The 14,488-nt window shown below is 32.5% G+C and overlaps 1 protein-coding gene across 1 annotated transcript in view; it reads right to left on the minus strand.

Moving 5' to 3' along the window:
* GABRA2 (gamma-aminobutyric acid type A receptor subunit alpha2) overlaps positions 1–14,488 on the minus strand; it is a 111,649-nt gene that overhangs the window by 42,812 nt on the left and 54,349 nt on the right. Inside the window, exons 4-5 of the mRNA XM_037530215.2 lie at positions 13,720–13,787; positions 1,775–1,995 (exon numbers count right to left, since the gene is read on the minus strand). Coding sequence (XP_037386112.1) covers positions 1,775–1,995; positions 13,720–13,787 — 289 coding nt within the window. The remainder of the gene's footprint in view (positions 1–1,774; positions 1,996–13,719; positions 13,788–14,488) is intronic.

The raw sequence follows: 14,488 nt of genomic DNA on the forward strand, positions 1-14,488 counted from the left end.
TCCTTCAGAAGTCATTAACATACACAAAATCTGAGCTCAAGTAAAATATTATTTATAAATATAATTTATTAGCCATTTTTACTCTGTTGTTAAGAAGTGAAGCGTTTTTAAAGGGGTTATTTTCCTATTAACCTTGCTATTCCTATATTTGAAATCTTAGAGAGAAAATGAAAAAAATCTTCATTGTTAAAAGAATGTCATCTTCCCCATCAACTCATCAACAACCATACAGCAAAATCAGTCTTGTAATTCAATAGTGGCTCACAGGAGCTCCCTTAAAAAATAGGTAAATTGTGAATGATTATAGCATTCAGTGTGATTATAAATATAGAAATCAATATAGATACAAATATTGATATAGACACAAACAAGTATCTTTTAGAAATATCTTGTTGAGGCTAGACTATTGGCTAAATTATGGACACGATGTATAATATTAAGTAAATATTTTTTCTTTTATCCATATGATCACAATAAAAAGCAGTCATAGCAAATTTGTTATAAAGTTGTCAATGCTTTCATTTCACACAAAGGCAAAGTGGATAAACAGGAAGTACATTGAACTTACAGAAGTATTCTTATGATGAGCAAAACAAATGTGATTAACAATTTAATTAATTCAAATTCTTCAAACCAAATGTGATTAACAATTTAATTAGTTTAAAAAATTAGAAGAGTATTTAAGTAGAAGCCTAAGCAGTATTTTCTAAAATTTTGTGTTCCTTCCCTATATTTTATTTACACTTAACATTTCTGATCATTGTCTCAGTCTACAGGAATGAACAAAGTGTAAAATCAACAGGGGTTCTATATCTATATTATAAGATTCAGAGGAAGAAGCTGGAAAAAAGCTAAGCTCCATTTTTAAGGCAATGGTCATTTAGTTATGAGTCCTTGAGAGATTTTTCTCTGAAGATCAGGACTCAGAACTGAAATCCACCACTTAACATTTCATATGAAATGATAATACATAAAAAGCCTGGAATATATATTTGTTTTTAGAAAGTGTTGATGAAATTAATCCATGCATTAAATTTTTCATTAAACATTTAAATTTTAGATTATACATCATTTTATTAGATTAGTGATTGTTTTCCTTGTTTTAAATATGAATAAAACTTATTTTAAGATATTAATTCATGGAAACAGTTAAAACAGAATGCTGTTAGAGTCAACAACAGTATCTTTCTTCAGATAACTTTTAGGGCTGAATCATAAAATTGATGCTACATGACAATTTTTAATTTATAAAATGGCAATTTCATCTAATCTTATCCAATATAGATGCTCATGGTATCCAATTTACTTATAAGTCTTATCAAATAAAAGCTACCTCTCTGAATTAAATATATTTTTCTTCAGAATAACTTCATAAGGAAGATAAAAATATTAAAATAAAAGTCTGTTTGAATATTTCTTTAAATTTTGATAGGCTATCTGACGAGATATTAAAAATGAAACTACATGCTGGCATAAAGAAAATTTTGAGACACACTATTAAAGCTATGCTTAATTAAAATGTAGTATGAAGTATAGTTGAAAATCAATTCCTATAGGTAAGGCAATTCTAAGTTTTAACACACTAAGAGGGGAAACAAACTCATAAATACTATTTATCTAATTTTTCAAATAGCCAAATACATGTGAAACATACTATGGGTACTTCAATAATCTGTTATGAAAATATTCAACTGTACTTATATTTGACAACTAGGTGGCTAGTTTTTTTTATTTCTTAGTATTCAAACACAACATAACAAAACTAAAAACATACCTCATTGTGTACAGCAAAGTCCCATCATCCTGAATTCGAAGAAGCTTGTTTGGCATTGTCATATTATGAGCTACAGATTTTTTCCCATTGTGAAAGAAGGTATCTGGAGTCCAGATTTTGCTAGCCATTAAATTATTGAGTCGAAGAATGTTCATTGGACCTTTAAACTTTAGCCGCTCATCTTTCCATTTTTGTCGAAAGAAAACATCAATTGTATATTCCTAAAATATTAAATAGGATTAAAATAATAAATGTTTTAGGTACAAGGACATTATAAAATTTCATATGGATGTGAAAAATGCATAAAATAAAAAAGGAGTGCCATAAGTATACCTGTAAAAATGTTCATTAAAATTGCACAGATATAAAAAATATCATATGGAATAATATACTTTTAAAGAGAGAGCTACAATGAAAGAAGTATGAATCAAAAAAATCTTTATCAAAAACAATTTCTACTTATGAGATTCAAAAAACACTATTAGCTACATATTCTTCTGAAAAGAAAAAGAATAAATTTATTTGACCCTTTTCAGTTGAACAAAATTTCAGTAAAGTTGCTTAACTACATCGTATGGTTTAGAACTGCTTAGAGAACAGGGTATGCTTCCACAAGAACTGGGTGGATTGTTGTAAGTAGTTTATCTCGCGGAAAAATGAAAGGCTGACTAGGTGGGGGGAGGGAAGAGGAGAATAGGGAAGGGAAACAACTATCAAACACAGTGTCACATCTGTATGAGTCATCATCCCCTGCTGCCAAGAAACTGTAGAATAGCATTATTCTTTTATAATCCCTCTCAAATGTTGAGATGTCATATTGTTAGCAAGAATGTATTAAGGAATGATGATTTTAATACAGTTTATTTTGTGAAATTAGTTGTAATAAAAATATTTGAAAAGTTATTAGAATGATGAAAATGTAAATATTTTGCAAGTAAACTCCCTGTGGTTGAAACGTACTTTTAATTATTCATACAGACCAGTTAGTGATCAATTCTTCTATTATCATTCTTCAGTACTTTAGTTAGCTAGGTCTCCCCTCCCTTCAACCTCCCTCTCTCTTTCTTCTCTCATTTTCTCTTCCTTCCTTTCTTTCCCTATCTTTCTTAAGATTAGACAACGTACACATTTTAGATGATGTACACAGCTCATAATTGCAATTAACAGAGTCTACCAGATATTTTGTCAATGTATGCTTGTGCAAGCACTCACATGATAAATAACTCTAGTGAGTAATAAATAACTCAATACACCTTGGGTGAAAATTCAGAAACTGTCCTTTGAGCACAAAACCATAGTCATCACATGTTTGAATACAAATGCCACATAATTGTCTATGTTGTTCAATAGGCCAGATTAAAATGATCATATACACATGAAAATATAATAATCATTTCTAGAAATCATATTTAAGAGAATAAATGATTCTTAGTGTTCTCTCAAAAATGGAATGGATGAAGATGGTGAGTAGCAACTATAGTTAATGGCATATAGGTCAGAAATGAACAGTGACTCTGGGATACACTCTTAAATCTTAGAGGAAAATTTCATAATCAAATCAAAAAATTCAATTTTTTCCATTTTTGTAAATTATGGTATATCTTTATCTGTTTCAGAAGCTATTGCTTGTAGTGAAAGATTATAAGAATTAGTTTAGATCAAAGGTCAGCAAACCTTTTCAATAAGGGGCAGTTAGTAAACAGTTTAGGCTTTTCAGGACTTAAGGACAGAATCATAACTATTCTGTTATTGAAAGTGGCGATGTTCTAATAAAACTTTGTTTAAAAGAATAGACAGCTGGCAGGTTTTGACCCATGGTCTACAGGATACCTATTGTGGCTTGAGAAAACCAACAGTATTAGAGGAAATTTATTGTATGTGCATCTTCAAAATAACAAGACAGTATCAAACTGAAGTCCCAAAATGAGTCTACATTTATATTTCAGCTAGCAGTGTATGAACTTTGTAATTTCTCTAAACTTTGGGATAGATAAAATATTTCATTTCAGTCATTATGATTGGTACCAAAAGGTCCATAGTCTTACCATTGATATTTAATTTTGTCATTGATATTTAATGTTACTCTAATGTTTCATATACCTAATTTCCATTTCTATAAATTGTTCATTTCATGTGCTTAGTTTCCTAAGGTTTGCTGTCTTTTTAACTGAATTATATAAAGTCCTTATACTGAATTACAGGACTTTACATACATGTCCTTTTTACTGAATTATACTGAATTATAGAAAGTCTCTACATACTAATACTTTCTTAAATAAAGTTCTTGGTAAGAACTGTCATGAAGATCATAGATACATACATTATTATAAATAAATTCATGTATATTTCTTAAAACATTTAGAAGTTCTGATTTTAACATTTAGTTCCTGGGCTTACTATGTACCATATGAGATAAAAATTTAACTTCACTTGACAAAATAAGTTTATGGTATCATTTATTCACTAGTTCATCTTTCCCCACAAATACGAAATATTATTACTCACATATCTAGAGTTCATGTAAATAGGGATCTGTTTCTGAAATTTCTATTATTTTCTATTGTTTATGTTTTTATCAATTCCAAAGTCAGCTTCTAAATCTATATAATAATTACAATTAATAGCATTTCATGAGTATCCAATTGAAAATGTTTTGTTTTGTTTTGTTTTGTTTTGAAGCTTCTTTTTTTATAAGATTTATTTCCATATAAGAACTGGGGTACAGGCCAAGATGCATGGGAGGTTGAGAGGATTCACCAGAGACAGAACAGGGAACAGAACAGGCAGACTGAAGAAATACACTGCTGAGGGGAGCAGCGGGCAAGACAGGAGAGGTCTGCTTCGTCATGTGGGATTCTTGCCAGCCAGCCGGGATGGAACTCACACTGCAGAGGCTGTGGACAGCCTCACGGTGAGGCGCTCAAATGCCTACACCACCAGGGAGGCCCTCCAATTGAAAATGTTTTATAATTTCCATTATGACTTCTTTTTCTTTATGTAGGAGATATGGTGAAGTATATTTTTGTTCCAAATTTATTGATTTGTTTATATTTTTGTCATTGATATTTAATATTACTCTAAATTTATTGGTTTATTTATATTTTTGTCAGTGATATTTAATGTTTAGACTATGCTCTGAAAATACCAATTCTTTGCAATTTATTGAAAATATCCTGAGATTTTTTTCCTATTGAATCTGACCATTTCATCTTTGAATTCATTTCATTTGCCTTTATTGTGCTTACTAATATATTGGACATACTCCTGGACTGTATTATTCTAGAAGTGATAAATATATAATAAATATATAAATATATAAGGGTGATAAATATATAAAGTGATAAATATATAAGGGTTAGCTCATGATTAACTGATAAAAACATGTAAGGAAAGGAGTAGGAAATTGGGGAAGGGGATGCATAAAAGAACACATATACACCCTAGAGAGTAGAAGGAGAGAAAAGTATCAAACAAATAAAAATAAAACTTTAGAAGCAATAAAAATGTCAATAGTGCTGAAAGAACTCAAAAGCTGAGAAGTGGAGAGGGTAGAAGCCAGATTGCAATGAGCTGATCCATTAACAGAGTATGAAAATGGTGGAAATGATGACTGACAGTAGAGCAGAGAGAATAAAATTGATGGATGTGTTTTAAAAACTTAGTATGACAGTTCAGTAACCAATAGCCATCGACACACTTCTTAAATTTAAATAAACATATCTTTTGACATATAACAATCATTAGATAAGTACTAAAATAACATAAATTTAGAATCAGATCTTACAAGGTATTTAAAAAGTTCTTTAGAAATGAAATAAAGGGCCTCCCTGGTGACACAGTAGATTGACCGCAGTGCTGGGGAGCTGTCCGCAGCCTCTGCAGTGCAGGTTCGATTCTTGGCTGGCCAGGGAGATTCCCACATGGCGTGGCAGACCTCTCCTATCTCGCCTGCTGCTACCCTCAGCAGTGCTTTCGGTTCCTCTGTCTGTTCTGCTCCCTGCTCTGTCTCTGGTGAATTCTCTTACCCTCCGGTGCCTCTGGCCTGTACCCCAATTCGTGCATAAATAAAAATAAATCTTAAAAAATTATAATAATAATAATAAAGAGGATATTTAAACATATTAATTGACATAATATTATGAATAGCAATCTGAAGTGGGGATAAAAAACTTCATTAATAAACATCATAATGCTGAAAGTAATATGCATTTCAAATTTTTTCATTCCAATTTTTGTGCTTATTTTATAACATCTTAATATATTTTGCATAAAATATATAGGTATAGATTTATATATAAATATGGCCTTGATTCATTGTTTCTTTGATTTTGTTTTTTATGTTAAAACAGCAGGGAAAGCAATCATTTCCAATGAATAAATTAATTGCATAACCACTAAGTACAAAAAGATTTCCAAACAAATTATTTTCATGTGATTCCCTTAAACACATATATAATGCAGTTTCAATATTTGAAAAGACATTCTTGAAAGACTCCTTAAATTTCCTTCAAGCTTACAAAGTGAATATATTAATAAAGTAACACCTGATTTGTGTGTTAAAATAAAATTACTAGAGAAGTACAAAAAAGGCAACTTCCTTACACAAATTTAAGACTTACACCCATGAATCAAGATTCTAAAAAAATAAATAAATAAACAAAAACAAGATAATATACCAAGTTCCCCAGAGAATTCACAAGCAACTGAGGACAAATTTATAAAGAAACAAAGAGGTCATAAGAACATATCAGTGTGCAACTATTCTATGGCTACATACAGAAGACATGGACTAACTATTGGGGGAGACTGAAGAATTGAAACCTCTACACACTTCAAGATTTGATAAATTGTTTACAGGAAATTCAAGCCAACTTATCCTTCTTACGGATGAAATTATAAATAAATTCATTCAACTTCCTGCTCCCAAACTTCTTTGGGGCAGGCAAGGATGCAGTTCCCAGTTCTAAGTTTTCACTATCACTAAATATTATTTCCATAATTTACATTCCAAACAAGGAAATCACTCTCTATTGCACAATTTATTGTATAAACATGATTTCAAGGACACATTAACTTAGTGAAAACAGCATTTTTTTTAGTGCCTTGTTCATTAATTAAGAGTCAATGCTTATAGTCAATTTCTGAAGAATTATATCTACTTGGTAAAACATAACTAAATTGCAGAACTGCCCTAGGAGTAATTTCTCACTTGCTTTGATTTACTAAATGCATTTTAAACTGCCAAAATTTATTTCACTATATCCTTTTTGCTAATAAAACAGTCTCTTCTGAGTAAGTTCTAATCAGTGTGTTTCCTCTATCACAAAGAAAATTGTGGTTTATGAAGCAGGTATGTAGCAATTAAAGAAGCAACACCCTTAAACTATACAAGAATGGGTAAGTGCAAACACTTTCATCTGGTACTCAAAGGGGCATGAAAAACAAATTTAGCCCAATATTAGCATTGCAAAAAATGCAAAAAGCTTAAAAACATATCAGCAGAGTGCCAATAAATCCAATTAGTACAAGATCATAAAATTCTGTTACACAAAGAAGCTCACAAAGGGACAGCATGTTCTGACCACTGTGCAGGTAAGATTTCTGGACTTTCTCTTTGCAACGAGGGAATGGGCAAGTTGGACAGAGTAGAAATGGATAAGATTCAGATTTTATAGTAGATTAAGCTGTATAATAATCAAATTATTCAAAGTAATAGCTATAATATATTTATAGCAATACACTTGATATAGCTTGGCGTTAAGAATTCATAATAACCTTATTAAATATGCAAAAAATCTCCATTTTACAGGTGAAGAATACTTCAGATGTCATTGTTATTTTAAAAAAGGAGAAAGAGTATAGAGCCAAAATAAAAATTTTATTATGCTTCCCAACACCATGCTTTTTCCTGTTAGATCATACATAAAAATGATTCTCTGAGGCAGGATATCAAGAGTGAAATTTTCTTCTGTAGACAAATAAAAGGCACTAATCTTGGATTATGGAAGGTTTGGAGTTTTCAAATGTCTGTCAAATTCTTTCCACATTTAAAATTGACTTAAACATAGGGTCAAAGGTTAACAACAACAATAATAAACTGCATGCTATGAAATAAGTTACAAATGTGGGCCCTTATGTCAGGTAGAGCAGGATACCTGACCTTGAGCAGATTATTTCATCCTTTTTCCAGTGGATTTATCTATAAAATGGAGAACATAATCCAATCCACTGCCTGAACTCTTATAAGGATGGAGTAAGAAAATATACATATAAAGGTTTTGGGAACTATTTGAGTATCAGTGAAGGCAGCTTAGCATAAATCACCTTTAAACTATCCCTCCCCCTTATTTTCCATACTCAACAGAGGATACCCTGATAAGAAAGGAACATCTAATTGCAAAAAATCATGAAGTAAAACGCCAGGGACCAGGGTGGAGTAGGATTCCACAAGAGGCCCATGGGGAATAAACGCTGTATTTGACAATAAATAGGTTCCTGAAAAGAAACCACAATGTGACCCCACATGAGAGAGCCTAAACTGATCGACCAATCTCACAACGGCATCATTTACCAAGAAGGAACTACCAAGATAATGAGCTAAATAAAAACATATTTCCCTCCTTTTTTTGTAATCTCCCTTCTCCATGTCCCAAATCTGAAAGACCCAGACAGAGAAAAGGAAGAATACACCGTCACCTCTCCACCACCAAATATCTCCTAGCTGTCAACATGGATAAGAAAAAAGAGATGATCTAAATGGCACAAGATATTGATGTTTACCCTGGACTGTACTGGCCTCTTGGATATTTTAAGGTGAACAGAAAACTGCAGAATGTAACCAGATATAGTCATGATGTGGGAAAAGGAAATCCAAAGAATGAAGTTTAAGTGAGTTTGTCCAGTTGAGTTTGTAAAGCCCTTAGGATGACGTCCCAATATTTTCTCATAGTCTCCGCAATCTACATGATCTCTCCTCCCTCACTGTCTGTCACCCTATTCAGCAATCCTACACACACACACACACACACACACACATACACACACACACACTTCTTGGAGCAGTCTAGAGACTGCAGGGCCTCTGATGGACCGTGTTCCATCTTACTTCCCAAACTCACTAATCTCTATGGCAGTGTCTCTTTCTTACCAGCCCCTATATTTGGCCAACTTTTACTCTACACTGAGAACTGGAGTAGAACCATCTTCTTCAGCACTGTATCACTAGAGTCTAACAAGCTGCCTGGAATATAGGACACAAAAAACTAGTCAGTAACGAAAAAGAAAACCTGACATTGTTACTTAAAAGTAGTAACAAGATACTGGCAACAACTATGCTAAAGGTACAAAGAAGAAAAGCATCAGCAGAGGCAGATAATCTCGGATACCTTATGGCAAACAATCACCTGTGTGCATACCTGATCTTTATATTCACAGGTGTGAAATGTCTGCTTGTATGTGTGTGTCAGGATAGTTATATTAAACTCATCATGGTAGGCCTTTATTCTGTATAATAGTTACATTTTATATAACAACACATTAAAAAGTCATGCAATAATACCTTTTCCAGCAACAAAGGTCTATTGCATTTTAAAATTTCAGATAGGGAAGTTTTATGGTTTGGTGGGGGTGGTGGTGGCAACTGGTTATAAGACCCTTGAATTCTATTTATTTATTTATTTATTTTAGATCATTGTTCATTTTTAAACAATGTTTTTTTTTTTTCTTTTCTCAGGTGTAGACCCCATAGACTTTCCACCACAAAATCACTCATGTACCATCACCACAGTCCCCTGTGCTCCTCCCTCCCTCCTTCCAATCCATTTCCCTTCCCCTCCCCTGCAAGATGTCTCTGGTTTATAATTGTGTTTGTTTTTGTTCTGTTGTGTTGTATTTTATATAGTTATTATTTTTCCCCAATGTCTTATTTCCCTATATTCCTCCTATAAGTGAAATCATCTGATATTTTTCTTTTCCTTCTAACTTATTTCACTGAGCATAATTCCTTCTAGCTCCATCCATGTTGGTGCAAATGGCATGAGTTTATCTTTTTGACTGCTAAATAGTATTCCATTGTGTATCTATACCACATCTATACCAGTCATCTATTTTAGGGCATTTGGGTAGTTTCCAGGTTTTACCTATTGTAAATAGTGCTGCAATAAACATAGGGGTACCGGTATTCTTTTGAATCAATGTCTTTGTGTCCTCTGGGTAGATCCCTAGGAGTGGAATTGCTGAAGACCATGAATTCTTTCGAGTTCTTCTCTAGCTTCATGTCCCCCCCAAACATCTTAAGAGTGTTCTAGGATCCATTGCTACTGAATTTTATATCTTATTAAACTCAATACATTTTACCAATTTGTGCTAAAACACTGTTACTTGTCTAGCTGGCCAATTCTTATTTGTCCTCCTCAGTAATCTTCCTTTCCTAGAAACATTCTCAGATAAAAGGATCCTTTACTCACAGACCCTCTGCTACCATATTAATTGATCAATACTTGATAAAAGAATAATCACACTTTTAAAAATTGATGATTTCTCTTAACTCCCTCCTAGTACATTGTAAATTATTTGAAGACAAGCTCTGGCTATACATCAATATTTCAGCTCCCAACACTATGACAGACACAGTGTAGGTACTTAGTAAATCTTGTTGAAATGGACAAACACAACTCATGCCATCTAGTAGTTCAGACTGCGGTAAAGAAGAAAGACATGTAAAGGTTTTTAAAATCCAGTGTGCAAAGTCATAAAAATGTGTGAACACCATCTGGTGGAACACAAGGACAAGAGTTGCTGACTCTACTTGGAGTAGCCCAGAAAGACATCAGAAGAGATGAAATTTGAGCTTGGTCTTGAATAAATAAAATATCTCTAGTTGGCAAGGAAGGACGAAAGCATAACAAGAACAGAGAAAAACATTTGCAAGGCCAGCGAGTTGTTAAAGATAATGGCATGTTTGAGAACAGTGAGAAGTTCAATGCAATCTTTAAAAATAAAAGTCTCACTGATAGTTATAAAGCCTTAGAGCTTCTGCCCTCTGTCTCGCCTCCTCTCTTTAACCATGCTGCTTAAAAATGTTGCCTCTACTCTTTCTCCATTTCCGCACCTCCCACATGCTTCAACCCACTGCAATCTGTCTGCTTTTACCATGATCAGCAAATATCTCCTTGTTCTTTATCTAATGACACATTTAAATCCTTTTCTTGGCTTTGCCATAATGTATCCTAATGTTGTTATCTCCTTACATTTTCAATGTTTTCCTGCACTGGCATGAAAATTGCATTATCCCAGTACTGTGTGAAACCCTTGGGAAAATCCTCATCATGGGATCTGAGACCTGTATAAGCCAACAACCTATGTGCAAATGTACGGGGGTAACACCAGTGGATAATTCCTACTACTCTTAATCAAAGCAGACAAATTCTTTATGGCTTTCCCCAAAAGACAGTTTCTATCCTTGCAAGGTGGTTTCCCCATGTAAGCTCTGCAATTTTTATTTTAAAGATCACTTCATGTCCAGAAATTATAGTTGTTTGTTATTTTGCTTATAGGAAAGAATGGGGGGTAGCAGGGAATGTACATATCTCTCTGGGAAGCAAGAGAGCTATGACAAGAAATAATACTAAGTTTTTACAACTCTCCTCTCCACAGTAAGGGTGATAAGAGTTAAACTACCTTTATCTGTTCTCTTTTCTGGAAATGTTACTCTACACTCTAGGTAAGGTTTTACTGTGGATAAAACCTACAGGTTAATCCTGAATTACACCACCTACAATGTATGGAATTCGATCTTGACAGAGGCTGCAAGTAATACACATATCTTACTATTGCCCCTCATTGAATCTGATCAAAGGAAGAGGCCTTTGACTTTTGCTGTTAAGGATCAGAGCGCATTCTAACTCAGAAAAAGAAATCTCTCTTCATTCTGAAAGATGCCCATAGTTGTTACTTTTAATGTTAGTATTTGCCACGTTTGTAGCAGATTTCATTATAAGCTATATTTACAAATGCCAACATCTCATAAGGATTAATGGTAAGTCTATGATTTTTAATCAAATAAAGAAAATTAAGGACTCTTTAAACATCCCTAACTGAAATATGTAATATTTCAATAAATTATGGAAAATCTAAGAGAGAATGCAGTCTGTGTGTTCACAGACGTAAGAAAAGTACTAACCAAGAAGGTAAATGTGATCAATTTTTGATCATATTTATCACGACTCACTAACTTCCTTCTTCTGTATAGTGTAATAATCATTTCTGGATAAAAAATCTTGAGAAAAATGAAAAAATTCCATTGTTCAAGTCCTCATTCTAACATTTAGCACTGCAAAAGGTAACAATTTAAAATGAAGTTCTTAGTCTAGGTTTAAGTGTAGCATTTATAGCTATATATCACTTATGACTGGAGGATATGCATACACAATGAAACTGTTTACTAATACGGGAAAGGACATCCTATATAGAAACCAAGAAGAAAAGAAAAAAGGACTAAGTTAAAATTTACTGAAATGCACATGCCTACTTTTGTCACTTGTCAGCTACGATACATTCAAAAGTTTAATTATATTCTTACTCATGAATTTTTTAAATGTTGAAATAAAAGATTTTAACTTAATTCTAGAAATTGTAATTAGAATCTTTAATTATAATTTAGATCTGCAACTTTCTTTGAACGATAATACTGTCTAATGATTCTGAGACAGCAGCTTGTGTATGTGTGCATATGCTCTGTGTGTGTCTGTTTGTACTTTTGGTTCTTAATTCTTTTTGCTATGCCGCCTTTTCCTTGCAAGCTAATGTCAAGATAAATCTACATCAATGACTTGAGCAGGAGGACTTAGGGATTTAGGTCTTGTTACTGAGCAAGTGCATTGCATAGGAAGAAGTATATCAGCTAAGTTACTAAAAATGTAATTAACTTTATTCTTTACCTACTTCCTGGTTAACAAATTACTTCTGTAAGACATGAATTAGCTAACTTTATATGCATCTGATGTGTGGGTGATAATAATATATGTGTATTTTCTCTCCGCATTATAATAAATTTCTTCCTATTTAGAGTGTTAGTCAAAGGTATTTTCTCAACCTGGCCATCTATACAGTACTAATATAAATTCAAACTTTCCCTCTTTATTGATCTTGATTTCCAGCAAAGCAATATCATCAAGATTGCAAATCACTCCACTTGATCATCAGGAAGACCAAATCGTATCTCTTTGCAAAATGTATATATATTTTAAAATATATCTTCCCTAGTAGTTTTGTACGTTTGTATATGTTTGTGGTATGCTGGAATGTTGGTTATTCAACTTTTATTTTCCCCAGCTTCACCTTTCTTATTGTCGTAATAGAAACCCCTCCCCATGTCACCTATTATTATGTATACCAATTTTTGGAGCATTTGTCTGTGAACTTCAAATCTGCCTTCCTTTTCCCTTCATTTTGATACAAGAGGACCCTGTAAATATTGCTCATAATTCCATTTTTCTTAGAATGATTTATACATAAACCATTCAGAATGTTAGCATTGTTTGCATGTAGATAGTAATGAAAAGGTACCCACCTTCCTCAATGCCAAGAGAAAATTTTCATTCATAAAGAAGCAGTTGAAACTGCATAGACTTCCCTTATAGAAGTTCAAGCATATGACTGAATTCTAGAAAATGGTTCTTAGTAATATAATTATTTTTTAACAATTGTTTACCACACTGTAGTTAGATATAAAAAAAAAATTAGAAAAGAATATGAAAGATAAAGGGCTAGTCTCAACACCCAAACTGGAAAAGTACACCACAGATACAGATTAATATCCACAACTTTCCATATATTTGGTTAGACTAGAGGCATGAGACAATTACATAACTCTCTAATGCTAAAAATACTTGTTTATTCCTCTCCCCGTTATATAAAGTAAAAATACTATTTAATGAAAAACTCACCATATCTGTATCTGAAACAGGGCCAAAGCTGGTCACATAGATGTTGGTGAAGACTTCAGTAATACTGTCTAATAGAAGAAAAAAGAAATTGAATGCAGATATTATAATGAGTGTCACAAGAAAGAAAGGATCAAGTACACAGCAAGCTAGAAAATGATATTTAGGAATATAGTTTTTTGGTTTCTTTTCAGTTTCCACAACCAATAAGAATAGCTGTACTGATCAATTATTTCCTAGGTTCTCACAATTCTAAATGCAAAAAGACGGAAACCACACCTGATTAGAAACATTCTGTTTAAAGTATAATGCTCAGAGTTGAGTGTTTTGAAATCCATCTTAAATGAACTAGTTTACAATAAATCTATTATCTGTACTAAAAACAGAGTATGGTTACCACTTAAAATAGTCCTAAATTTGATTTTTAAACAAATGTTTCTCACATAGTTTTTCAAGATGGTGGAGACTGTAGATCGCAAATTAGTGTATCTTCTCAATAAAGCATAAATAGCTGGTTAATAATTATAAACAGTTCAATTAATATAAAATGATTTATTTTTCAGTGACACAAAAATAAAAGCAAATAACATACATCAATCACAATGGATTAATTCCAAACAAGCTTGCCTTTAATTTAATAATAAGCTTAATTTAATAATTCCTGAAATGCTAAGATTGAATTAAATTAGATTCTAAAGTTATATAACTTATTAGCTTAACAATTAAATGGATTGCACTATCAACTAGGTTATTTAGAACTTTTATTTTCAAT

The sequence above is a fragment of the Talpa occidentalis genome, unplaced genomic scaffold (assembly GCF_014898055.3).
Source record: "Talpa occidentalis isolate TD23 unplaced genomic scaffold, MPIMG_talOcc4v2.1 talOcc4.6, whole genome shotgun sequence".
NCBI lineage: Eukaryota > Metazoa > Chordata > Mammalia > Eulipotyphla > Talpidae > Talpa > Talpa occidentalis.